The sequence below is a fragment of the Canis lupus genome, chromosome 14 (genome assembly GCF_011100685.1).
Source record: "Canis lupus familiaris isolate Mischka breed German Shepherd chromosome 14, alternate assembly UU_Cfam_GSD_1.0, whole genome shotgun sequence".
Taxonomy (NCBI): domain Eukaryota; kingdom Metazoa; phylum Chordata; class Mammalia; order Carnivora; family Canidae; genus Canis; species Canis lupus.
The window spans coordinates 5,400,919-5,425,639 of record NC_049235.1 but is presented as its reverse complement, the minus strand read 5'-3'; the positions used below and the strand labels follow the sequence as shown (position 1 = coordinate 5,425,639).

Below are 24,721 nucleotides of genomic sequence, written 5' to 3'. Positions count from 1 at the left end.
CTGCTAGAGCCCACCCCTCTCAGACCCCAAATCCTGGTGCCCGTGCTGGATTATGGATTAGTCCACTTACTGCCAGGCTCCTGACAATAAGGTAATAAGGGTGGTAGCTGGGAATTATGGCGGCATGGGGCAGATGGGGAGCTTTGGGAGGATGCAGGCCCCAAACTGAGACACCTTCTCTCTAGGCCACATTCACTCCCTTGCTCTCCTTGGGGCGTCCCCATGTATGTCCCCACCTGTGCACCCACGCACCCCTCATTCCATGCAGGTCTTTACAAGTCCCCTTCCTCAGCACCGTCTAGTCAATCCTTCCCTGCTACCTCTCTTCCTCCTGCTTAGCTGCGCTCACTGCCTCCCACCAAGAGGCCCTCTGCCCCAGTGTAGGTCCTATCCTTGAAGTAGGTTTGCTCTGATGATCTGCTCACTTGTCCTTTACCATCCCTTGTAAATGCTTGTCCCAGGGCACCTGGTGGCTCAGTCGGTAAGGGTCTGCCTTCGTTCAGGTCATGATCCCAGGGTCCTGGGATCGAGCCCCACATTGGGCTCCCTGCTCAACGGGGAACCTGCTTCTCCCTCTGCCTGTCTCCCACTCCCCCTGCTTGTGTGCCCCATGGCGCTCACTCTCTCTCTCCCTGTCAAACAAACAAATAAAATCTTTTAAAAAATAAAAGCTTATCCCTGTGGCTTTAAGAAAGCCAGTCCCCACCCCACCCCTGCCACCCAAAGGTCCTAAGGAGATGTTGGTGGCGGGGGGGGGGGGGGGGGGGGGGGGGGGAGGGTAGGGAAGCCTGACTGGGTGAACCGCATCAGCAAAGGGCTTGTGGGCAGGGGACGGCAGCTGGGAAGAGCCCTGGGCTGGGAGCCCGGGGAGGGGAAGAGGGGGGCTGCCTCCTCTCACCCTAACCAACCAGCTCTGGCCTGCTCCCCAGGTCTGCACCGGGTGTGTGCAGGTGAGCCCAGACCCTCTCTGTGCCTTGGATCCTGTATTATTTTCCTCTGGCTGCCATAGTAAATCCACAAATTGGGTGGCTTAAAACAAGAGAAATGTATTCTTTCGCAGTTCTAGAGGCCAAGGTATGGCACTCCCTCTGGAGGCTCCAAAGGGGACCCTTCCCTGTCTCCTGAGCTTCCGGGGGCCATGGGCATCCTGGTCACAAGGCTGCCACCTCTTCTCTGTGTCTCTTATAAGGAAACCTGCCATTGGGTTTCGGGCCCACCTGGATAATCTCACCTCAGGATCCTCAGCTTAATCACAGCTACAAAGACCCTTTGTCCAAATAAGGTGATAATCACAGGTTTGAGAATTCAAAGTTGGTTTTTTTGTTTCTGTTTTTTTTGCAGGGGGTGGAGGGGTGGGCGGTGGGGAGCAGGTGGGTGGCCTGCCACAGGTCCCCCTCTGAAAGACAGGGATAATAACCACTGGGGCTATCCTCTAGACCCTTCCAAACAGCCCGCTGCTTGGGCCGAGAGCCCCCGAAATGCATCTATCCGGTCAACTTCCCTGGCATAAGGGGTGCTATGAACTGACTGGCTGCATTCCCCCACCAAAGTCATCGGCTAAAGCCCTTCCCCCGCAATATGACAGTACTGGGGGGGCCTTGGGGGCAGTCAGGGTCACATAAGGTCATGAGCGTGGGGCCTCCGGGTGGGAGCAGTGTCCTTCCAAGAGAAAGAGACCAGAGCTTCGCCTCTTGGCCAGGTGAGGACACACAAGGTGGCCGTCCACAAGCCAGAAAAGCCCCTCCCCCCCGGACCCTGCTGCCACCCTGGGCACCCTGATCTTGGACTTGCCGGCTCCAGGAGTGTGAGAGGTCAATGTTGCCTGCTTAGGCCCCCGGGGCCGTGGTGTTTGCCCAGCAGCCCACACGGACACAAGGGGACACAGGGGACACAAGGGGACGAGGGGCTGGGGGCGGAGGTTAACAATGAGAACAGAAGTGGCAGGAGGGGCTGCTCCCGCTGCCGGGCCGGGCAGGGGCTGGGTGGTCGGCCGTGGGCCTGGGGCTCCGAGCCACCTCCCACCTGCCCCGGCCCGCTGGGGGACAGCAGGTCGGCACCCCGAGGGGTTATCAGGCCCGGCCTCAGCAGGGCTCCCCCAGGGGGGCCCAGAGCTGCCCCCTCGCGGGAGATAATTCCGGGCATTCTTCAAATCTAGAATTGTTCTGCCCTTATCAGCTGGTCTCAGCTGGCCTGCCCGCCGCGCGGGGTGGGGCCCTGCTGGCTGGGTCCGGGCAGGGGAGGCTGCCACTGTCCGGCGTGGGGCCAGGCGGCTCAGGCTCGGCACCGCCCAGGGCCTCAGGCGCCCTCCGCCCCGGGCCACCCAGCTCCAGCTGCGCACATCCCTGCCCGGGCCCTCCGGCCCTCCTGACCCGGTCCCTTCCCCTGCACGGAAGCACGGCAGGGTGGGGGCTGACAGCACGCACGCAGGAGCCCGGCCCCCGACCCAAGTCCCCTCTCCACCGCACAGGCAAGTGTCTGGTTCTGCTCCTGTTCTCCCATCCGTCAGAAGTGAAGAGTGGAGCGCCTGGGGGGGCGCAGTCGGTAAAGCATCTGCCCTCGGCTCAGGTCATGCTCCCAGGGTCCTGGGATCAAGTCCTCCGTAGGGCTTGTGGGCAAGCCTGCTTGCCCCTCTCCCTCTGCCCCTCCCCTAACTCCTGCTGCGCCCTCTCTCTCTCTCTCTTTCTGACTCTTGCTCTCTGGTTCTTTCAAATAAATAAATAAAATCTTTTACAAAAAAAGTGAAGAGGAGGGTAATCATAGCAACCAAATCCCTTTAAGTACTTAGAGCAGTGAGTGCACATCGAAAGTGCTTGGTTCAGTTAGCAATGCTCACATTCTAAGGGAGCCAGGGTCACAGCCAGGCCACACCCCCCGGTAGAGGCACACTGTCCCCGTGGCCACCCTGGGGATGCTCCCCCCTGTAACGCCTCCACTGGCGGGGGGGGGGGGGGGCAGGGGGGGGGACACGACCAACCCAAGGCGTCCTCAGACCCACTGGGTCTCTTCCTAGGTCTCCCAGCGCAGTGTGGCCCCTTGGAGGGGGCTATGGACAAAGGAAAGGAGTAACTGGAATCTTCCTGTGGAAGGAAGAGGAGCCTGAGGCCTAGGAGGGCCCGGGAATGGGAGCAGGGGCAAGGGAGGAAGGGGCTTTTCTGCTGGCAGCCTCCAGTCCCGCCAGCGACCCAACCGCAGTCTCGCAGGGAGAGGCTGGCAGCCCGAGCCTCCCTTCAGGCCAGCCGGCTCTGGGACCAGCACCTGCGTCAGGGGCCACGTGCTGGCGGCCAGGCGGGGCACCAGGGCGGGGGCCCAGTGGGTGGTGTGCTCCTCCCTCCCAGGCCTGGGTCTCCTGGTCAGTGAACCGAACCTCCATCCCTCTGCCTCCTTCCCCATCCCACCGTGAGGGCTGTGGCCGGAGCCGGGGAGAGCACGGGGGTGTCTGACCCAGGAGAAGGCCGAGGTGGCAGAGAACTCACAGGTTAAATGTACTGAGGGGGATCCCTGGGGGGCTCAGCAGTGGAGCGTCTGCCTTTGTCTCAGGTCAGGATCCCGGGGTCCTGGGATCGAGTCCTGCAACGGGTCCCCTGCATGGAGCCTGCTTCTCCCTCTGCCTGTGTCTCTGCCTCTCTCTGTATGTCTCTCATGGATAAATACATAAAATATTTTTTAAAAATTAATAAAATGAAATAAGTAAAATAAAATGTACTGAGGGCCAGAAGTTTCTGTTAAACTGAGGTGAGAAAAGGCAGCCTGCTCCACACAGAAGGTGAGCGACGGGGCGGCCGACGCAGTCGGACGGAGGGCCAGCAGGCTCGGCGGGCTTCGAGCCTCGCTCGGGACACGAGGCGGGCACGCCACTCCAAAGTCCCGGCCCGTGCTTTCTATTTGTAGAATAAGGACACTGTGACACAGGAATGCCGGTTACTAGCAAGCTTTCTCTGTGAAGGCCCAAGAGTAAATGTTTTACACCACGCGGGCTGTCGTCACAGCTACCCCACTTCCCGGAGCAGGCAAAGCAGCGGCGCGGCGGGGGAGCAGCCGCGTGTGGCTGTCCCGGGTGTGACTGTCTCTGAGCTGTAGCTTGCGGACCCCTGCCGAGCAGAGCCCCCCCCCCCCCCCGCCCCCAGGTCGGGGAGAGGCACCTAGGCCTTCATCCAGCCTGGACACTGGTCCCCGATTCCCCAGGAGAACGCGACGACAGCCACTTGAGCCAGCAGACTACTGGAAACCAAGCTGCCTGATGGCCAGCTGGCAAAAAGTCTTTGCAACTCATGCCACCAACAGAAACACCCAGATTGTCACCTACTCAGAAAACAAAACAGAAAGAATAAATTAAAAAATCTATGAGCAGCCCTGCCCTGGCAGGTGCTGTGGCACCCAGGACCTGCACGGCGCCCATCCCCAGCAGGTGCATGCCAGGTTCCCGAGCCCCAGGCCACCGAGTGCTGTCCTGCCTCTGACCCTCACGGGAACGGCCAGGGTACAAGTCAGCCAGCAGACACGGGGGTCAGGGCACCTAACCTGGTTCCCTTCCTCTTCTCCCCGGGGCTGGCTGCTCCTGGGCCGCAGAGCCTCTCTCCCTGGGACAACCCCTCAGCTGTCTGGGGCCGGGGTTTTGGCCACAGAGTGGGGTCAGATCTTCAGAGAACAGCTCCTCCTTTATCTTTTTTTTTTTTTTTTTTTTTTTTGCTCCTCCTTTATCTTAACAGTGTTTCAGGGCCACCTGGGTGGCTCAGGGAGAGAGCCTGGAGCTCAGGCTTCAGCCCAGGGCCTGATCCTGGAGTCCCGGGATCGAGTCCCACATTGGGCTCCCTGCACGGAGCCTGCTTCTCCCTCTTCCTGTGTCTCTGCCTCTCTCTCTGTCTTTCATGAATAAATAACTTTTAAAATCTTTTTAAAAAATCATTTCAGGGAAGAATGACATACATTCAGAGAACTGCACATGCACAAGCATCGATGCAACACACTCCTGTCCCCAGGTCACAGAACAGGATGCCCAGTCTTGGAAGCCCCTGTTCCCTTCCAGCCACTCTCCATCTACAAGGGGAAGCTGTCTTCTGACTTAAATATCATGAGCTAGTTGTGCATCTATCACACTGCTACCACTGCACACTACTGACATCTGCACCAGGCTGCTTTCCCTTGGCATTTTATGTGTACGATTCATCCTTGTCGCGGAGTGCAACTGCGGACTGTACCTTCTTGGTGTGGCACCTATTTACCCATTCCGCGGCAGATGGGCATTCGGGCGGCTCCCAGCACAGGGCCACCACGCGTGAGCACGGCAGTTCGTGCCTTTGGGTGACATCTGTCTACACTTCACGCAGCTCTGCAGCTCTGTGCGGAGGCTCAGCTGTGTGGACAGGGCTGCTGCTGGGAGTCCCGCAGTGTGGGGGTGGGGGTGGGGGGTACCAACCAACAGGCCCCAGGACCCACGGCCCAAGCTTCCCCATCCCCTGGCCCAGACCCCACACCCAGAAGGACTCTTGGGCCCTCCCTGTGTGGGCCACTCCACTCAGCCTGGGCATCCCTGCCCCGCTCCCCGGTGGGTGAGCTGTCGCTCCCATCTGGCTTTCAAGGGTTCTAGATCAACCCTGCTCTCTCCTCCCCAGGACTACCAGCCTCTGGGGGGCCTCAGTTTGTACACGATTCACAGAGGGGTGGCTCCAATGACCTTTGCAGTCCCGCCTAAGGAGGGCACACCCCCCACCCCACCCTCATCAGAAGCGCTCCAAGTGGGGGTCAGAAGGTGGAACCCCACCCCCACCCTGTACAGGCCGGAAGCTTCTAAATCCATTCTTTGGATTACTCATTATTCTAATTCTGTGGCTGAAGGCAGAGAGGCAAGAGGAGAGCTTGGAATTTAGCCAAGTGTGCCACCTGAGACTGTCGCCTCGCCTCCCCTGGAGCCCCCCCTCCCCCCACCTGTTCCTCTCCCTGCCCACGCAGAGGTCCCCATCCTGGGCCTGCTGCTGGCCTTGGAGCCACCTGTCGTGGCTGTTCCCACACGCACACGCTGAGCCCTGGAGGCTTGGGCAGGTGTTTCAGGCTTTGTCGAGGGCGGGCAGCCTGCCAGCCCAGGAAAGGGGCCGGGGCTCCTCCGGAGCTGGAAAGACAGTCTAACCTCCTTAAAACAATACCCTTCCCAGGGCCTCCTAATCCCTTCGGCTGCTGCAGACCATGTGAATCCTGATCTGTGCGGCCCAGCAGTGGCCCAGGAGCTGCCTGCCAACCAACCGGCCTGCGAGCAGACAGGGGTGATGCCCAGCCAGCCGAGCTCACCTCGCCTTCCAGAGCCAGGAGGAGGTCCCCCGCGGAGGTCAGGACAACAGGACGGCACCCCGGGGAGGAGACCCAGCACCCTTTGGCCTGTCTTTAGTACCGGGTTCAGAGACCTCATGCGTGATGCACATGGAGCCTCCACAACAGGAAGGGCAAGCTCTGGGGTATGAGACCCAGGTCCCGTGAGAACCTGAAGCCTCTGAGGCCTTGGTCCCCTTGTCAGTCAAGGGAGGGAGAAATAGCTACCTCGGACCAAAATGAACACTTAAAAAAAAAATGAATAAGCTTTTGGCGGGGGGGATGTCAAAATACTCCAAATCTGCAGAGGGGCAGGCCTGGTGGGATGGGCAGCCAGGCTGACAACCTTGCGGGTGAGATGCCAATGTCTGTGCTAGGGCTGGGAAGGCAGGGCTGGGCGCCGCATGTCCCAGGGGCCTGCGGCAGGTCTGAGGCCACGCGGCACAAGGGCGCGCTTCCTCTCTACTTACACAGCGGCTTTCTCTACAAACCCACCACCCTTCAAAGCCAGGGGATCACATCCCTCTCAGGCTTTTATCTAGCACTTACTGAGGCCTTATCAAATGGGCCAGATACTGAACCGAGAGCTCTAAGTGAGATCCCATTTGTGTCTCCCACACCCTCTGGGGAGGTCCCATTATCGTGCTCCTTGCAGAGCCAGCGGGGTGAGGGGTGGGGGGCAGGGGTGGGGGCAGGAGAAGGACGAGTGTGGGCCTCCCTCCCACGACCGCGAACCGCTGCACGGGGCTTGCACGTGTCTGCACGACTCTGACCCCAGGACACGGACCGCTCTCTAAACCCTCGGGCACACTCAGGGTCCCAGGCGAAGCCTGCGCACGCTTGGCGTCCAGCTCTTCCCTTAGTGGTTGGTTCCAAAACAACCTCGGTAAATATTTTTCTGAGGGAGCGCACTGGCATTCCCACGCCACCTTCCCGGTCCCGAAGCCATGAAAATAACCAGATGTGTACGGTTTCTCCACCGCCCTTGGAAACCCACCGCGGACCAGTCTCTACTCCGGGCTGAAAACAAACAAGGGCCAGAAGCCAGAGGGAAGTCCCGCGTAGAAGCGGGGATAGTCACCTCTGGGAGTGGAATGAGAAAGTTCTGGGCCACGGGCTGTGAATTCCCTGGGAATGACCGGTTTCCGCCTGGTGGAAGCTGAAGGTTAAGCCAGCAAGCAGAACCTTCCAAATCTCCCAACTTTTTTTTTTTTTTTTTCTGCCCTGGAGAGAACTCTCCCCTTCCAGGAATAACACCTGCATCCTTCTCGCTGCAGAATAATCCATGCTAGCACGTTCCCCAAACTCAGTGTGTGTGTGCTGGGCCCGGGGGAGCTAAGCTAAGGCTGGCTCCCCGCTGGAAACCCCACTTATTTTGCAAAGCCAGTTAAAAATGAAGCCAAGCTGCCCCCAAGACTCTGGTTGGCCATAAGAAATAGGGGAAAAAGCACGATTACTCCCCTGTCAAGCACAAAATCTAGACTTCCTTGGTGTTTAAAGACCAAGGAGGTCTGCTTGCCTGTGGGGAATGGCGGGGGGGGGGGGGGGGGGGGGGGGGACAAACACACCTCACAAATGAACATAGCTGAACAATTGCAGGCTGGCTCTCTTGCCCCCCCCCCCCCACCACCACCAAGGCCTGCAGTGGGGGGAAAGTTAAAAGCCACGTTCCTTTTAAACAAAGCCAAGTTGCCCCCCTGTGTTTGAGATGTTAGAGCTAGTCAAGGAAACTCGGTTTCCTATGGGCTCCGCCTAGGGAAGTGAATCAAGAATCCCAGAGCCAGCCTGGTTGGAGCCAGGTGTTCAAACAGCTGAAAACTCATCCCCTAAAAGTCATTGAGGAGGCTTAATGACATCCGAGGGGGAACAGAATATGCGGGGTGTGCAAACACGCAAACACATGCACACACACACGCATACACACGGGGATCTCACAGCTCTTCTGTTTGGAAGAAACTGCAAGCAAAATGGAACGTTTCCCTCCAAAACTTTTTCAGGTTTGTTTAGGTCACACATAGATGGATGCCGAGGTCAGACTTGGCACTCCAAAAGGGAGGAGGCAGGGGAGGCAGCTTTCCTACCCCACAGCCTCCCGTGCTCCCCGCCCTCACTCTGTGGTGTCAGGGGTCCACTACCATGCAAGGTGGGTACAGAGAGCCAGCCCAAGTTTATCTGGCCACTCCTGGGGCTCGAGCACAAAGCCATACCTAGAATGAGGGGCTGGGACGGCTGGGTGGCTTGGTGGGTTCAACTCCTGATTTTGGCTCAGGTCATGACCTCAGGGTAGTGGGATCAAGCCCCACTTCAGGGGCCGCATGGGTGTGGAGCCTGCTTGAGGTCCCCTCCTTCCCTCTCCTCTGCCACTCCCCCCACTCGTGCACTGGCTCTGTCTCTCAAAAAAGTAAATACAAATAACAAAGGAAGGTGCTATGGGCAGCCCGGATGGCTCAGCAGTTTAGCGCCGCCTTCAGCCCAGGGCATGATCCTGGGGTCCCGGGATCGAGTCCCACATCAGGCTCCCTGCATGGAGCCTGCTTCTCCCTCCGCCTGTGTCTCTGCCTCTCTGTGTCTCTCATAAATAAATAAAGTCTTTAAAAAAAAGAAGAAAAAAAAAAACAAAGGTAGGGGCTAGCTAGAACCTCAGGACTTCTCGATTGACCCCAAGGCTGGGCAATTCCCCACTGCCCTCCCACCTCGGACGTCCCTGCTGCAAAGTGGGTTTAGTCCTCTGGAGTGGGGCATGACCCGAGGCCACAGGACTTGGGAGATACCGGCCCCACAGACGGTTGCCTTTCTCATCTCCCCTGACAAACTGGTCGGTGCTTCCACAGTGCTGCTCTCATGCCTAAAGGTGCAGCCGGAAAAGGAGCTCCTGTCCATCCCTCGCTGAGGAAGCAGCTGGGGAAGCAGGAGCCAGAGGCAGCAGGCTGCTGAGCGCTGAGGCCAGTATGGGGCTGAGTCCACAGCCCTGCACCACCGGTAGCTGGGCACATCCTCTGCTCTGGAAGCCACGCAGACACCCCTGTCCTCCATTCAGAACTAAAGGGACCCAAGACATCCCTTTATCCCACCCCAAGGAAGGGGATATAGGCAAACAGAAGGTCAAGAGTTCTGGACACCAAGTCACTCACACCTTCTTTGGTTTCTAGAAGGTTGTGGTCCAACTCCTAACACAGGCCCTCTGTGCTGTGGGACACATATGTTCCTGGTTACAACCCCTGCTTCCCCTCCTGCCCCTGGACAGGGACAGAGGCAGCTGATGCGTGGTGAGATGAGGAGGAAGGAGGGACCCTGCTGGGACGCCACCGACAGGTGCACACCCCCCCCAGCACCTGCAGCCAACGCCCGTGACTCAAAGCATGGGTGCCGCCTGGTCGAGGCACCCCTCAGCTCCCCTCCTCCGGCCCTCCTGCATACACCCACAAACCTACACCCAGTGCGGTTATGCTCCCAGTTCTGGGACACCGAGAGATACTAAGCAGGAGAGGCCTCGAGACCTCCCGGGCCAGCCCCTCACCCACGGAGGAGGAAAGGGAGACCCGCAGGGAGGGCTCCCAGCCTCGGGGACGCAGCACGTTCCTCTTGTTCCTCTTACAAACCCGTTTTCTTACTTCACCTGCTCTCTATTCAACAGCCCGCAGGGGCCCTCCTGGGCGTTGCTCCGAGCCTGCTGCCCCGACGCTCAGCAGGCCCCAGGGGCAGCGCAGCCCCGAGCCCGGACGCGCCCACGTGCCGGCCCACGCGCCCACCGAGCCCAGGCGAGCGAGAGCGAGAGCGAGAGCGAGAGCGCGGGCCGGGCCGGGCCGGGGCGGAACCGGAGCGGAACCAGGGCCTGCGGACAAGCTCCCCGCCTCCCCCCGGGCCAGCGGTCCGCACGGGCTCCGGCGCCCTGGCCCCTGTGGCCGCGGAGAAGGGGGACCAGGATGACCTCAGGGAGAGAAGCGGCTCCGGGCGGGGCTCCGGGGGCTCCAGGCAGTGGCCCGGAGGGGGCAGGGCCGCGCGGGGACTCAGAAGCGCCCCCAGGGCCGGGCTGCGGGACCGCAGCGGCCGCGCCAGGGGCCAGGCTCCGAGCCTCTGCCAAGGGGCCCTGTGCGCCGGCGGCAGCTCGGAAAAACACAGGCGAGCCGGCGACCCCATCGAACGAGATGCACCTGGAGATGCACCTGCTTCCACCCTCGGGCTCCCGGACTCCCGGAAACCCGACAGCCTGCAGGTGGACGAGCGCGGAGTCAAACCAGGGCCGAGGACCGAGCCAAGTACCCCGCCTCGGTGAGCCGCCGCGGAGTGCTGGCCCACGAAGCCTCCACACGCCCGGGGGGCGGGGGGGGGGGGGGGGGGGTGCAGGGTGATGGCCTCGGACTGGATTTAAAACAGAAATCCTGGGGTTCCCGGGTGGCGCAGCGGTTTGGCGCCTGCCTTTGGCCCAGGGCGCGATCCTGGAGACCCGGGATCGAGTCCCACATCGGGCTCCCGGTGCATGGAGCCTGCTTCTCCCTCTGCCTGTGTCTCTGCCTCTCTCTCTCTCTGTGACTATCATAAATAAATAAATAATTAAAAAAAAAAAAAGAGAGGCAGAGACACAGGCAGAGGGAGAAGCAGGCTCCACGCTGGGAACCTGACGCAGGACTTGATCCCGGGTCTCCAGGATCGCGCCCTGGGCCAAAGGCAGGCGCCAAACCGCTGCGCCACCCGGGGATCCCTCTGCCTCTCTCTCTATATATATGTTAAATAAATAAATAAATAAATAAATAAATAATAAATAATAAATAATCAATCTTAAAAAATAAAAATAAAAAAAAAACAGAAATCCTGGGATGCCTGGGTGGCTCAGCAGTTGAGCATCTGCCTTTGGCTCAGGGCCTGATCCCACTGTGCCAGGATCAAGTCCCACATCAGGCTCCCTGCATGGAGTCTGCTTCTCCCTCTGCCTGTGTCTCTGCCTCTCTCTCTCTCTGTGCCTCTCATGAATAAATAAAATATTTTTAAAAATAAAATCGGGCAGCCCCAGTGGTGGAGCGGTTTAGCGCCGCCTGCAGCCCAGGGCGTGATCCTGGAGACCTTGGATCAAGTCCCACGTCAGGCTCTCGGCATGGAGCCTGCTTCTCCCTCTGCCTGTGTCTCTGCCTCTCATTCTCTCTCTGTGTTTCTATGAATAAATAAATAAAATCTTTAAAAAATAATAAATAAATAAATCAAATCAAATCTATTTTTCTTCTTAAAAACAAAGATCTGGGGGCATGTAAGATCATAACATGCCCTGACTTCCCAAGAAGGGGAAGAGTCAGCATGCTTTTCCAAACTTTTTGGATCATGCTTCTCTCTTGTTCATGAAAAACTTCCTATTCGTTTAACAAACATGTCCTGAGAGCATACCTGTTAATATCTTGAGGACCAGTGGCATCTTCTTTATGCACAGTTTGAGACACAGCTTATTTTACCAAGTTATAAAAGTAAAAAAATAGGGCAGCCCCGGTGGCACAGCGGTTTAGCACCGCCTACAGCCCAGGGCATGATCCTGGAGACCCTGGATCGAGTCCCAGGTCAGGCTCTCTGCATGGAGCCTGCTCCTCCCTCTGCCTGTGTCTCTGCCTCTCTCTCTCTCTCTCTCTCTCTCTCTCTGTCTCTATGAATAAATAAATAAAATCTTAAAAAAAAAAATAAAAGTAAAAAATAAAGGGCGCCTGGGTGGCTCAGTTGGTCAAGCATCCCAACCCTTGATCTCAGCTGGGTCTTGGTCTTAGGGTCATGAGTTCAAGCCTCGTATTCAAGCCTCCATGCTGCAGCAGCCCCCACCCCCCTGAGAAAAGGTTAAAAAACCAAACCAAACCAAAAAAATAGGGTGTTAGCCCTGTTTTACCACAAGGGTAAACTGAGGCAGCGAGCAATTTTTTTCCCCCCTCCCAGGATTATTGTGCAGAAAGCCAAATGCAGCTCTCTGAGTAGTTTCCATCTTCCTCTCACTTCTCATCTTTGGGAAGAGATACTTGGCTCCCTGGTTTATATCTAGGGCAGGATCACAACCTCCCAGAAGAAGGAAAAATGTAGAGATGCTATAAAGGCTGCCATCATGCTTTGTTGCCTGACTTGGATGGCGGCTCCATGAATTTGGTACTGGAGTCAGGGAGGGTGGGAGGAGGAGGAAGGAAGCTCTTTAGAGCGTGATACTCAGGTCTGCAGCCTACACGGGGTGGGGGTGGGGGCGCAGCAGAGCAAGAGCAGCCACAGGAGTATTGATCTAGGCAGAAAGAGTGGTAGGATGTGACATTCCACTTCCCAGTGTGATGGGCAGAAGCTTGGGGGCTGCCAGGATCAGGGACTGGTGGCTTCCGGAAAGCCTTAATTTGCAGCCTGAAGTGACAGGTGGTGCCCCCAGAAGTGGAGCGAGAAGCACCAGGTAGGAACCAGGAATGGGGGGGTGCTGGCCACTGCAGCCCCTTCCTGGCTAAGCCCACTCTCATCTCTCATCTGGGAGCGTGGTCTACAACAGCCCAGGACTGGGGCCCTCATCCAGAGTGACCCCGCTGTGGGACAGCGAATAAATGGGCAAAAGCTTGGCCCAGAGAGGTTACAGCATAGACTCCCTTTCATCATTTATCAACGTCACACGGGGCAAGAGCTCAAGCCAACAAAAGAAAGAAAACCCCAAAGTACTGATGCTTACTAGGCGTCAGGCCCACCACCAGTGCGACTGCCTTTAACCCTCACTGGTAGAGGAAGGCGCTGTATGTGGTTTACAGCTAGAGAAACAGAGGCAGGGAGCAAGCCTAAAACCACAGGGCTGGCCAGTGCCACAGCTCAGACTAAACTCCATGCATCCAACTTCCAAGCCTGGGGCTCCGTGCCAAGACATTGCCATTTTTCTCCACTCTGATAGCAGAATTTGTCTCAGAGGAATTCTGTGGAGACTACCACACAGGACGGAGAAGAGCAGAGCTGCACAAAGTGGGTGGGAGGCAAAGCCCCTCCTCCCGCATACTGGCCTACTCTTGGCTTTCCCCTCTGGGTATACCCCAACCTCTTGGTGGTCCCCAAGGCAGCCCCCAGAGCACCTCCAGCCACTGGCCTCCAGCTCCAGTCTCCTGAGTGTCCAGGGACCAAGCTTTTAAGACCGTACTTCCCTCGGCCCTGCCCTTGGCCCTGAAGAGCAGGAAAGGGGAGGATATGCTACAAATACTTCTCTCCCCTTCAGAGGACAGTGAGGGGAAGCAGGCCCCCCAGTGCCAAGCCGGGAGGAGGCCCGGCTCACGGGTGGTCCCTCATGGGTGGTCCCTCGGGCACCTCGGCTCCCTGGCAGAGCTCAGAGCTAACGGGCCTGAGTGGGAGCAGCAAGGTCCCTGGGGCGCTACAAGGAAACTCGCATCTGTACCCCAGAAGGTCAGAGCCACAATGACAAGGGACAAGCTGAAACTGGCTTAGCCAAAGTTGAGGGGGGGTGCAAAGCCTTAGGCCATGAAAGACAAGTGGTCGTGTTTCACTCATGCAGAAGCAGTTGATCTGATTGGCAAGATGAGGAGTGAGTGCAGCTGCAGAGAAAACCCAAAGTTTTCTTTTTTTTTTTTTTTTTTTTTTTAAGATTTTATTTATTCATGAGAGACACAGATTGAGAGAGAGGCAGAGACACAGCCAGAGGGAGAGGCAGGCTCCACGCGGGGAGCCCGATGCGGGACTCAAACCTGGGACTCTAGGATCATGCCTGGGCTGAAGGTAGGCACTCAACTGCTGAGCCACTCAGGGGCCCCAAACCCAAGGTTTTCAGGGACTTGACTCTATGGTGAGTGCCCACTAGGGACTTCTCACATCTATTCTTTGTGACTTCTTTATTTTTTTAAAGACTTTATTTGAGAGAGAGAGAATAAGAGAGAGAGAGAGTATGTGTGTGCACAAGTTGGGGGAGAGCCAGCGGAGAGAAAGAATGGGAGGGAGAGAGGCAAGCAGACTCCGGGCTGAGTGGGGAACCCCACACAGGGGTTGATCCCTCGACCCTGAGAGATCGCGACCTGAGCCAAAACCAAGAGTCAGACGCCCAACCGACTGAACCACCCAGGCACCCCACGACCTCTCTGTAACTGAACCACCAATTTCTGGGTTAGCCACGTGGGTGCCTAAATAAAAATTAGTCTTCCCTGAGGAAAGGCTGCTTCCCTGCTTCCCTTGCAGCTAGGTGTGGTCACAGGACCACGTTCTGTCCAACAAATGTCACTGGTAGTGCGGTGTGTGGTTTCTGGCAGCCACCCTCCAAAGAGGAGCTGCAGGCCTCTTGTTCCTTTTTCCTGGTGGCTGAACCCCAGTAGCCGTCATGGACCATGGGGCGGCATGCTCAAGACGGCGGAACCCACCCCACTACCTCATGAACGTCTGTCATGTGAGAGAGAGAACATCGCTGTCTTGGCCAATCCACTATTTTTAATGGCTAAGAGCAGCCAAACCAAGTTCTAAGCACCAGCAGCCCTAACCTCCATGGAAGGGCCCTCCAGGCGGGGGAGGCCCGGAAGCAGCTACAAGGCTGCTGCACGTCCCACGGTGCTCCTGCCTCCAGAAGTCCTGCTCCCCTTCATGCCCATGCAGCCAGCCCACCCGCTCCAGGCCCGGGGCCACCCCGCCCGCCACCTGCCTGTCTTCTTCTGGAATGAGGTCAGGGCCTTGTAAATGGATAGCACAGAACTGGCAGATAGGACTCTAGGTTCTAAACCAGTCCTGCCATGACCCACTCATTCATTCACTCATTCGTTCAGCAAACAATTACTGAGTATCTACTATATCCCAGGTCCTGTTCCAGGCGCCTTGTGGCTACAACACTGGACAACAAGGGACCCTGCCCTCATGGAACTTGGAGTCTTACTGGGGGGAAGAGACGCACAAAGAAAGAAATGAGTATGTACCCGGAGGATGAGTGCTCTGCAGAAAATACAGAGTATGGCGGATAGGCTGTGTTACACAAGGCAGCCCAGAAGCCCTCTCTGAGATGGTGGCGTTCCCGCAGACAGCTGACAGAAATGAGGGAGTGAGGCATGTGGCTATCTGAGAGGAATGCTGGTTGAGTCACCTACTAGAAGTGCTCAGTGCTGTGCCTCAGTTTCCTTTCCCTGGAATGATCTGTGAGATAAAAGCCATCCCAAGACAACCTCATACTATCCTGGCTGGAGACTGTGGCTCCAGTGAGCATGTTGAGAGCAAGTTAGCAGGGGGATCAGACCAGATGAAGACAGGGGGCCCCCTGGGAGAGAGCTCCATGAATTTCAGGTAAGAAGGGCTGCGTTGCCTCCAAAGTGTCCCCTCATCAGGCTTGGCTTTCCCACTGTCCCTCCTATGCTGACAGGTAGGGGTGAGACAGCTGTGGGCTCCTGGTGAGCCCATGTGCCTCCAGGGGGGCCTGGTTCTGGGAAGGCCCCCAGCATCCCAACCTGGGGCTGCCTGGCAAGCCTGGGTCAGCCATTCCTCAGAATTCTCTTCCCCCTGGGCTGAGGCACACAGCCTTCCGGCCATGACAATTGGCGGACGGGGTGCCACCCTGCACCCTGGCCATAGGGAAGTCCAAGGTGGCTGACCCGTGGGGGATAAGGCTGCAAAGCAAGAGAGGGTGGTAGTGGTTTGTCAGGGAAAGGGGTGGGGACAGAGGGAGGATGGATGGCCGGGTGGCCAAGCAGGGCTGGGGGGACTGTGCTGGCCATCATTATAGTGGTGCAGGGTCGGACCAGAGCCCAGAGCCAGTACAAGGGCTTGGGTGGGCGGTGCGGGGAAGGCCGAATTTGTGCACCAGACATCCAACAAGCACTGCCACCCACTCATTTATTTGTTCCAGAATCTGGCTGGCTGATGTCATCACCACCAGGGCTCACAGGCAATGGGAGACAGACAAGTACACAGTGGCCAACATGGTGGGCAGCACAGTGACATGGTAGGGAGAGCCTGTGGAGAGCCTAATTCCAAGTAATAAAGTAGCTCCAAGCCTCGACTTCCCCTGAAGGTGGAGGGATGGGGAGAGTGCAGGCACAATATAGCGAGGTCACCATCATGAAACCCTTCCTGAAAAGGGTGTTAGTGAGTTTCTCCAGTGCCCAGGGGAGAATGAGCACAGGAGCCCAGTCAGTTCTGTGGCTGCACACCTGGATACACCCATCTCCCAGGGCACTGGGAGTCACTAGGACTTGGGCAGGCGACCCTACTCCCTGGTCTGCATTCCCTCATCTGCAAAATGAGTGGATGTAGAAGATGATTTCCAGAAGGCTTCCCAGTTCTAGAATTCTGTATTCTATGATTTTCTGGGTTATTTAGAAGCACCGTGCAAATTACCTTTTGCCACCTGGATGCTATTTTGGACAGCCTCCTTGAAGGGGTCTGACGGTAATGCTTTTGCAAATGTGAACAGGCTTCCTGCACTGTCTCCTCCGTGGAGATTCTCTTGAAGGCTTTCCGGAAGGGAACACCTAACCATCATGAGGCTCGTGTGGCCCAGAGTCCCAACCCCAGACCTGCCACGTCCTTGGTCTTCTAACATCCCCACAAGGTGGACAAGGTGGACAGGACCCATGACAAGGAGACCCAAGCAACTTCACCTGTGTTCCTGAAAATGGGACATGACAGGAAAGGCCGCCAGCTGAGCTCCCTGCCCTGCATCATACCCTCAAGCGCAAATAAAAAGTGAGCCAGGAGCTGAGGAAAGAGCTCCCTGGCCTCTAGGTCTGAGGAAGTCTTCAGGCAGGCCGGGGCCGGGGCTGGGGCTGGGGCTCGGGCTGACGGGCCAGCGGATGGACAGAAGAGGCTCCTTCTCGGTCTCTCATATGGAGCTTCCATTCCACAAACTTGCAGAGGGCTCCTGAGGCCTCACCTCTGCATAGAGGATGTAAAGAAGCAAGCTCTTAAAAAAAAAACAAAAACAAAAACAAAACAAACAAAAAAAAGAAGCAAGCTCTTACCAGGGTAGAACCATCTAAGTCCCGACCCCTCTCCCCAGGAAGTGCAGGAACCTGTCTAGAAGGTTCCTCCCATTTAACTTAGGAGCGAGGGGCCTTGAGCTAAGTGCCAAGCTGTCCTCCCAGCAGCCACTGACAGTCTGGTCCAGGATCTCCAGCCCCGAAGCCCGGACCCTCAGCAGGTGTTCCTACCTGTTCTGGCTGCTGCAGGACTAGCCCACTGGCCAGCATCACTGCCCAGGAGGTGAGGTGGCCTAGGGTTCCCCTACTTAAAATCCTGAAACCAGGGTCTAGGCCAGTTCCCCTCAGTTGAGTGGTGCAGGTAAAATGTCAAGCAACGGCTCAATGCCCATTGCTGCGTGGAGCCCTGGAGGTAGAAACTGCTGCGGCCCCTGCCCTGGAGGGGCTCTCTGCACGCTGGAAGAGATGCCCAAACATAATTTACTTCCATCTAGAAGGTTTCTCAACAGAGATGATACCTAAAGACAGAGTTAAATCTCTAAGTCTTCCACGCTCAGAGGATTTCCAATCCGGTGGGGGCCCCTTCCTCTCTCAGCTTCCAGAGGGCAGAGGTATCAAACCCCATCCAGCAGCACCTCTCCTCTCCCTTCAAACATGGATGCCTGAGGAAAGGGCAGATGTGGTGCAGCCTCCCTGCCTCTGTCCCCACTTCTGTGCCCTGCTGACTGCCAGACGACACCCCCTCTTCTGCCCCTCCTTGGGTGGCTACACCCCAAAGCTCTGGCCAAACTGCCACCCAGTGTTGTGACCCCCCCCCATACCCCTCCTCTTCTCCAGCCAGCTGCGCCCAGTCTGCTCCTAACTCCCATGGCTTGCTCACTCTTGCCTCAGAGCATGCCCAAGCAGCACCATGCTAGGAATACCTCCATTCCCTGAACTCATCCCATGGAGCTTTCTCTCTGGGCTCTAAAAGTTCACCTCTGGGTGCCTATGAAATGGTCTTGCCACCCCACACTGACCTTTTTTTAAAAAAGATTTATTTGAGAGAGAAAGAATGAGTACGGCAGGGAGGGGCAGAGGGAGAAGGAAAAAGAGAATCCCAAGCAGACTCCCCACCGAGCACAGAGTCAGATCCTGGGCTCAAACCCACCACCAGAGGTCAAGACCTGAGCTGAAACCAAGAGTTGGATGCTCAACAGACTGAGCCACCCAGGCGCCCCCACACTGACCCTTTTTATCTTAAAATCTCTGCATAAGCCCCCACCTCCTTCAGGAAGCTTCGCCTAGATCACCCCTACCCGCATCTTACCGCTTCTTTTACACAAGCCTCCTTCTCCCTCACCTTGTGGCACGAGAGCTTCGAGCTTCGCTCTTTGCTACTACACGCCAACTGCCGCCTGCAAACATTAGCAGAATGCTGGCGCTCGGTGGCCTTGGAGAAATCCAGTTCTCAGTCCGTATGCTTTATTGATCATCATAGCTAGGATTTATTGAGCCTTGCCCAGGAGTACGGCACACGGTCGAGCTCATTACATATGGTAACTCCCATCTTCAGAGCAACCTACAAGGTCACTTCCTTACGATTTCATAGGACCAGGAAACCGAGGCTCAAGAGGTTCGCTATTTTGTCTACAGTCTCCTGGGTCCCTCTGAGCCAAAGTCTGAGTGTCTTCCAGCAGGCCAGCCCCCTTCCCTTCCCAGGACTCACCCGTGAAATGACTGGATCAGACAGCTGGCGTAAGTCAGCCTGTCCTTTGGCAGCTAACAGGGCAGAAAACCCCAGAAATGTTACACAACGAGAGACAGAGGTGCCCTCTGCTCCTCTGTGTTACAGGTAAGGAAACTGAACTCAGAGGCCGTGTGGCTCCACCCAATGAACATCAAACTAAAAGTACGGAAACGAAGTCTGTCTAATGGGCTGCTGGGCCCCTGGTTTAATGCTTATGCTGGAGGCTGCGTGATCGGCCTGTATTAAAAGGCACGCTGCGGAGGGGACCTGGGCGGGGTGGTGCCTTTGTTAAGGGGACTCGCACTGTGGGATCCCCGGGTGGCTCAGAGGTTTAGCGCCGCGTTGGGCCCTGGGCGTGATCCCACGGTCCCGGGATCGAGTTCCACATTGTGCTCCCTGCATAGAGCCTGCTTCACTCTCTGCCTGTGTCTCTCATGAATAAATAAATAAAATCTTAAAAAAAAAAAAAAAAAAAAGAGAGAGAGAGAGAAATTTGCATTGTAATCTTTATTGTTTAGAACTGAATCACAGGGGGGGATCCCTGGGTGGCGCAGCAGTTTAGCGCCTGCCTTTGGCCCAGGGCGCGATCCTGGAGACCCGGGATCAAGTCCCATGTCGGGCTCCCTGCGTGGAGCCTGCTTCTCCCTCTGCCTATGTCTCTGCCTCTCTCTCTGTGTGTGTGGCTATCATAAATAGATAAAAATTAAAAAAAAAAAAAAGAACTGAATCACAGGATTCCACCAGTTTGGGGGGTTACACCCCTCCATGATGGCAGCCCAGGCAGCCCCATCTTCGGAAAGGCAGAGAGATGGGGTGGTCCTTACGGACTCCCTAAAGGAAAGTATTGAATTAGCACAGCCAATGCCCCCTCCAGCCTTTTCTGCCTCAAGGTATACAAATAATCATAATAGTCCCTTGTGCTTTACGTGTTTCCAAACACTTCCGTTTATCCCTTTGTTACATACTGCAATAGCATTTAGAGACTGGGCACCAGAAGCTTGCAAAGGCCAAGAGACTTGCTGGGTGGGAGTGCAGTGCTGGTCCCTGTTGTTCATTTTTTTCCCATGTATCAAGCTCCCTCCACGCGCCATGCCCCATGCTAGAATTGAGGAGGGCTTCCTGAAAGAGGCATGGTTTCTGGGATGTGCCCAGATGCTGGGGAAGGCAGTCCCAGCCCTGATGCCAGCAATGAGCTGGGCTTGCAGCTTTTCCCATGGTTGGCTCCAGAGCATCTCTCAGAGATGCCCCCCCGGCTCTCCTCCAAGCTCAGTCTCTCTAGGCTCTGGCGCACGGAGAACTAGCCTGTCTTTGCCTACCCTGGCCAACACAGCCCATCTCCCTTCCGGGTGTTGCTAAGACGCTCTCTCCAAAAAGGTGCATGCCAAGGCCCACGCTGAAGTCTGGCTGCTCTGAGAGCAGGGTTGAGTGGCCACCCTCCAGCATCTTCTCAGCCCTACAGGGCGTGCAAATGTGAGGTCACGGTCATCCTCAGAGCTGTTCAGACCACTCCTCACACCACAACACACCCTTTGGGAGCACATACTTTTTGCCCACGGAAAGTGCCCTTTCCTTTTAGACCAGCCTGGTGGCAACTGAGGGCAGCAGCTGCAGGGTGCTCACACCTGCTTGACCTCTGAGAACCAGGCCCTTCCCACCAGGGGTTCCATGCAGTGCACGGAAGAGGCTGTACTGACTTTCCATCCTACCCTGCCCCTAAGCGTTCAGCCCCAAATGCCAGCGCCTGCCAGCAGCAGGGTCCCTTTCCTCTGTGTCCCCTAAGTCCTCCTGGCCCCGGGGTAGGAGCACCACCTGCATTTCTTTCTCTCTGCAGACATGTGCTTGGGTGGGCCACAAAGAAATGCACCTCCTTCCTGGGGCTGACCGTCCAGCTGTTCTTAGGGGCTTTGGGACACCTGCTTGGCTGGGTTTGCAGCCACCCACTCGTCCCCCCTAAAAGGCTAACGTTTCACCTTTAGAAAAAATACGCGGGTTGTTTCTAAGATGCACCCAAGCTTGTTTCCTGTGGGGGGGGGGGGGTGTCTCACCTTCCCGGCTATGTGCGACAAAGGAGACAGGGACCCAACTCAGCTAGGGGGCTCTGAGGCTGTGGAAGGGCCACTTACTCCCCCTCCCTGGCCCAGCAGGGGCTCAGGGGAGCTGAACTGCCCACAACGCTCGGAACACCCTCGCTCTGCAAAGGCGGAGCACAGCCCCGCGGGAGCCGCTCCCGGAGGCTCGTCCCCTGCCTCAGGGCACGTCCTCGGGGGCTTCCAGCCCGCCGTTCCGCGGCACCCGGCGACTACACGGGCGGTGGCCCGCCCCGCCGGCGCGGAGGACGAGGGGTCAGGCCCGGGGGCCGCGCGGGCGTGGAGCCGCCGGTGCCCCGGGCCCGCGCTCTTTCCGCCCGCAAAGCCGCTGCCCCGCCGCGGTGCGCCTCCCCCTGCCTCCACCCGAGCCGAGAGCCGGGGCGGCCCGCGGCGGGGCCCGGCACCTGCCGCCTCTCGGGCCGGGCGCGGGGCGGGTGGCTCGGGGCCGGGAGGCGCGCGCAGGGGCTGCTCGGGTCCCGCCACGAGGTGCGGCCGGGCCGGGGCCACCACTCACCGTCGTGCGACAGCGACGGCGGCGGCAGCAGCAGCAGCAGCAGCAGCAGCAGCGGCGGCGGCGGCGCGGGGCGCATCGTGCCTGGGCTCGGCGGGGGCAGGTGGCTGCGGGCCCGCGCGCGAGCGGCCGGAGCGGGGGGGCGCGGCGGGAGGCCTGGCGGTGCCGCGCGGCCGGCGCAGACCCGGGGCTGCGAGCCGCGCTCCGGCGGCCCCTCCTCGCGGCCGCTGCGGCAGAGCCGGGCTGGGGCGGCGGACGGGCGGGGCGGACGGGCGGGCGGACGAGCGGCGGCGGCGGACGAGCGGGCGGTGTCTGCGCGGCTGGGCCCGGCGGCGGCGGCGGCGGCGACTCCCGTCCCGTCCGCGCCGCCCCCGCCCCTCCCCGCCCCTCCCCTCCCCTCCCCTCCCCTCCCCTCCCCTCCCCTCCCCTCCCCTCCCTCCCCTCCCCTCCCCTCCCCTCCCCTCCCCCAGGAGCGCGGGCGGCCGCCGAGGGCCGGGCGGGGCGGGGCGGGGCCGGGAACAATGAGCGCGGAGGAAACTCCGCCCCGAGCGCGGCGGGCGGCGGGCGGCGGGCGGCGGGCGGCGGGCGGGGGCGCGGGGGAGCGCGGGGCGGCCGCGGGCTCGGGGCGGGCGGGGGCCGGGGGGCGCGGGGGGGCGCGGGGGCCGGGGGGCCGGGGCTCCCGCCTCGCGACCGCTCCCGCCCCGGCGCGCAGGTGCGGCCCGCAGCGCCTCCGCGGGGGTGCGGGGGGTCCCCCGACACCAGCCCGAAGCCGGAGCGCGGCGCCCCCGCCTGGCGTGTGCGCTCAGGGCCCTTCGAGGCCTCGGCCGCAGCGCGTGTGCGGGCGCCCCGCGGGGAGGCGCGTGTGCGGGCGGCAGGTGCCACACACCTGCGGGCGGCCCAGCGGCGCTCGCGAGCGGGTCCCGGCGGCCGGGCGTGCGCCGGGCGGTCTGGGCCAGGTCGTCGCTCCATCTCGCCGAGCCCGGGTTCCCTCCCTGTGAGATGGGCACGATGGGCTAAAAAATAGGGCTTGCTGCGGGGTGAATACGTGCCCGTCTGTGTCCTCAGGGCCTCCCCAGGAGTATCCCCTTCACTCTTCACAACAGCCTTATTTTTAGCCTCGTTTTGCAGACGGGGAAAGGAGTCAAGGAGAGGTTAAGAGACCCGCTCAAGACCCAGCACGTGGTCAGTGCGTGCCTGCCTCTCGGAGTCGCTGGGAGAAGAGCTTCCACAGTACTAATTGCTCAGCAAGCTGCAGCTATTACCCTCTTCTTGCTGTGTAAGGAACAGCAGTGGAAATGTGGGCCCCAGGGTCACACCCGGTTCGGGTTCCGAACCCAGCTGTGCCCACCTAGTCAGTAGTCAAGACCCAGGCGAGCTGCTCCTGCTCCCTCGGGGCTTCTTTGCATCCGTAGCGGAGGGACAGCACCGCGGCCTCCGGGGCTAGACCCGGGCCCCGAGCCCCGAGCGCAGCAGGAAGCGGCCCGCGCTTCGGGGACGGTGAGAGGACGACTCGGGGTGGGGGCGGGAGTTGAATTCCCTAAACCGAGTTAACCCAGTGAAAGGACAAAGAACGCCTTCCCTTTTTGTCGTTGTTTTGCTTTTGCAAAATTTGTCAGGTGGGGAGGGCAAGGAAGTCCCCGGAGCCCCCCGCAGCCCCCCGGAGCCCCCCGCGGAGGAGGCTCGGGGGCGGGGCGGGGCGGGGGGGGGCGAACCCTGGGGGCGGGGAGCGGGCGCGGGGAGGCGGGCAGGGGGCAGGGGGTAGGGGGCAGCTTGGGTCTGGCTCCCGGGACCCCTGGGCTGATGGTCCGAGCGCCTTCCAGATGGTCTGGGAGAGGAGGCGGGGGCCCGGCCCGGCCCTGGGGACCTGGAGCCCGAGCCCGGTGCCGGCGGCGGCGTCCAGGGGCGGCAGAGGAGGCGCTGGAGCCCTGGCTGCGGTTCCGCGGGAGCAGGAGCGGGAGCCGGAGCCGGAGCCGCAGCCGGAGCCGCAGCCGGAGCCGCAGCCGGAGCCGGGCTCAACCTTGGGAACGGCTGACCACGCTGTTTTCATCGGGAAGTTACTGCAGGATCGTTCTGACCCTGTTTTCCATGTCACACAGGGGAAAGACAGAGGGTGTTCCCTGTCAATACCGTGGGACGGGTGTGACTATCTTTGATGTATTTTAATACTGTTCCCCTAATATCCATGTCAACAAAAGCCTGTTTCTCTGTCTGAAACTAAGCAGTACAATTGAAAAAAAAAAAAGGGAATTAATTTTAAAAAATTTTTTTTAATTTTTATTTATTTATGATAGTCACAGTGAGAGAGAGAGAGAGGCAGAGACACAGGCAGAGGGAGAAGCAGGCTCCATGCACCGGGAGCCCGACGTGGGACTCGATCCGGGGTCTCCAGGATCGCGCCCTGGGCCAAAGGCAGGTGCCAAACCGCTGCGCCACCCAGGGATCCCTTAATTTAAAAATTGATGTTATATGCTCTCTGATTTAAACAATGCTTTGCATTCAGAGATTTAATTTCTCTCAAAACCTGGAAAGGAACGTGTTCGTTTTATAAAGGGAGAATATGTGTTTCAACACTTGGGGCATTTTAAATTCCCACAATGTAGGATGGGTCCAGTGACCACCAGATTATACAAAATTTCAAATGAGAGCAGACATCTGGGTTTAGGAAAGGGGACCTGCTCTTGTAACTGAGATTTTAGCAAATTAAGAATGCGCTGGACCATCCCAGGTATCCAACCCTCTGCCCTCCCTCCCCCTGCATAGGCACACACTTAGGCACATGGGACTTTCAGGAATGAGGCCTGAGGCTGCCTAGGCTTATGGGTCACCTACAGTCAGTAAGCAGATCTGTCCCCAGGTAACTGGCCTGTGTCCTTGATCCTATGTAGCAGCTTCTTCCCACTGGCAAGCTCTCTGGCCCAGATCACCTGAGCTTGTGGTGGAAACTCAAAGCACTTTATAAATGCTATTCACAATCCTTTTGCGATTCATTACATTTTTGTTATACTTATGCCTGAGTTCACTCCCCTAGAATATTTTAAACTTCTTAATCTGGAGTCTTTCTTATTCAACTGATACGTTTTCAGACCACCCAGAACAACATAGCACATCACAGATATAGATACAGGTACAGATACTGAATGCAAACATGAATGCCAACTGGGAAATATTACACAGGGGCCTATGCCACAAGGTTTAAATGCTTTTTCCCATGGTTCCTTTTTTTTTT

The 24,721-nt window shown here is 58.2% G+C and overlaps 1 protein-coding gene across 1 annotated transcript in view; it reads right to left on the bottom strand.

Moving 5' to 3' along the window:
* Nucleotides 1–21,580, bottom strand: part of PODXL (podocalyxin like) — a 50,467-nt gene extending 28,887 nt beyond the window's left edge. The window contains 1 exon segment of the mRNA NM_001020809.1: nucleotides 21,499–21,580. Coding sequence (NP_001018645.1) covers nucleotides 21,499–21,574 — 76 coding nt within the window. The 5' untranslated portion in view covers nucleotides 21,575–21,580.
* Nucleotides 21,581–24,721: the final 3,141 nt, after the last annotated feature.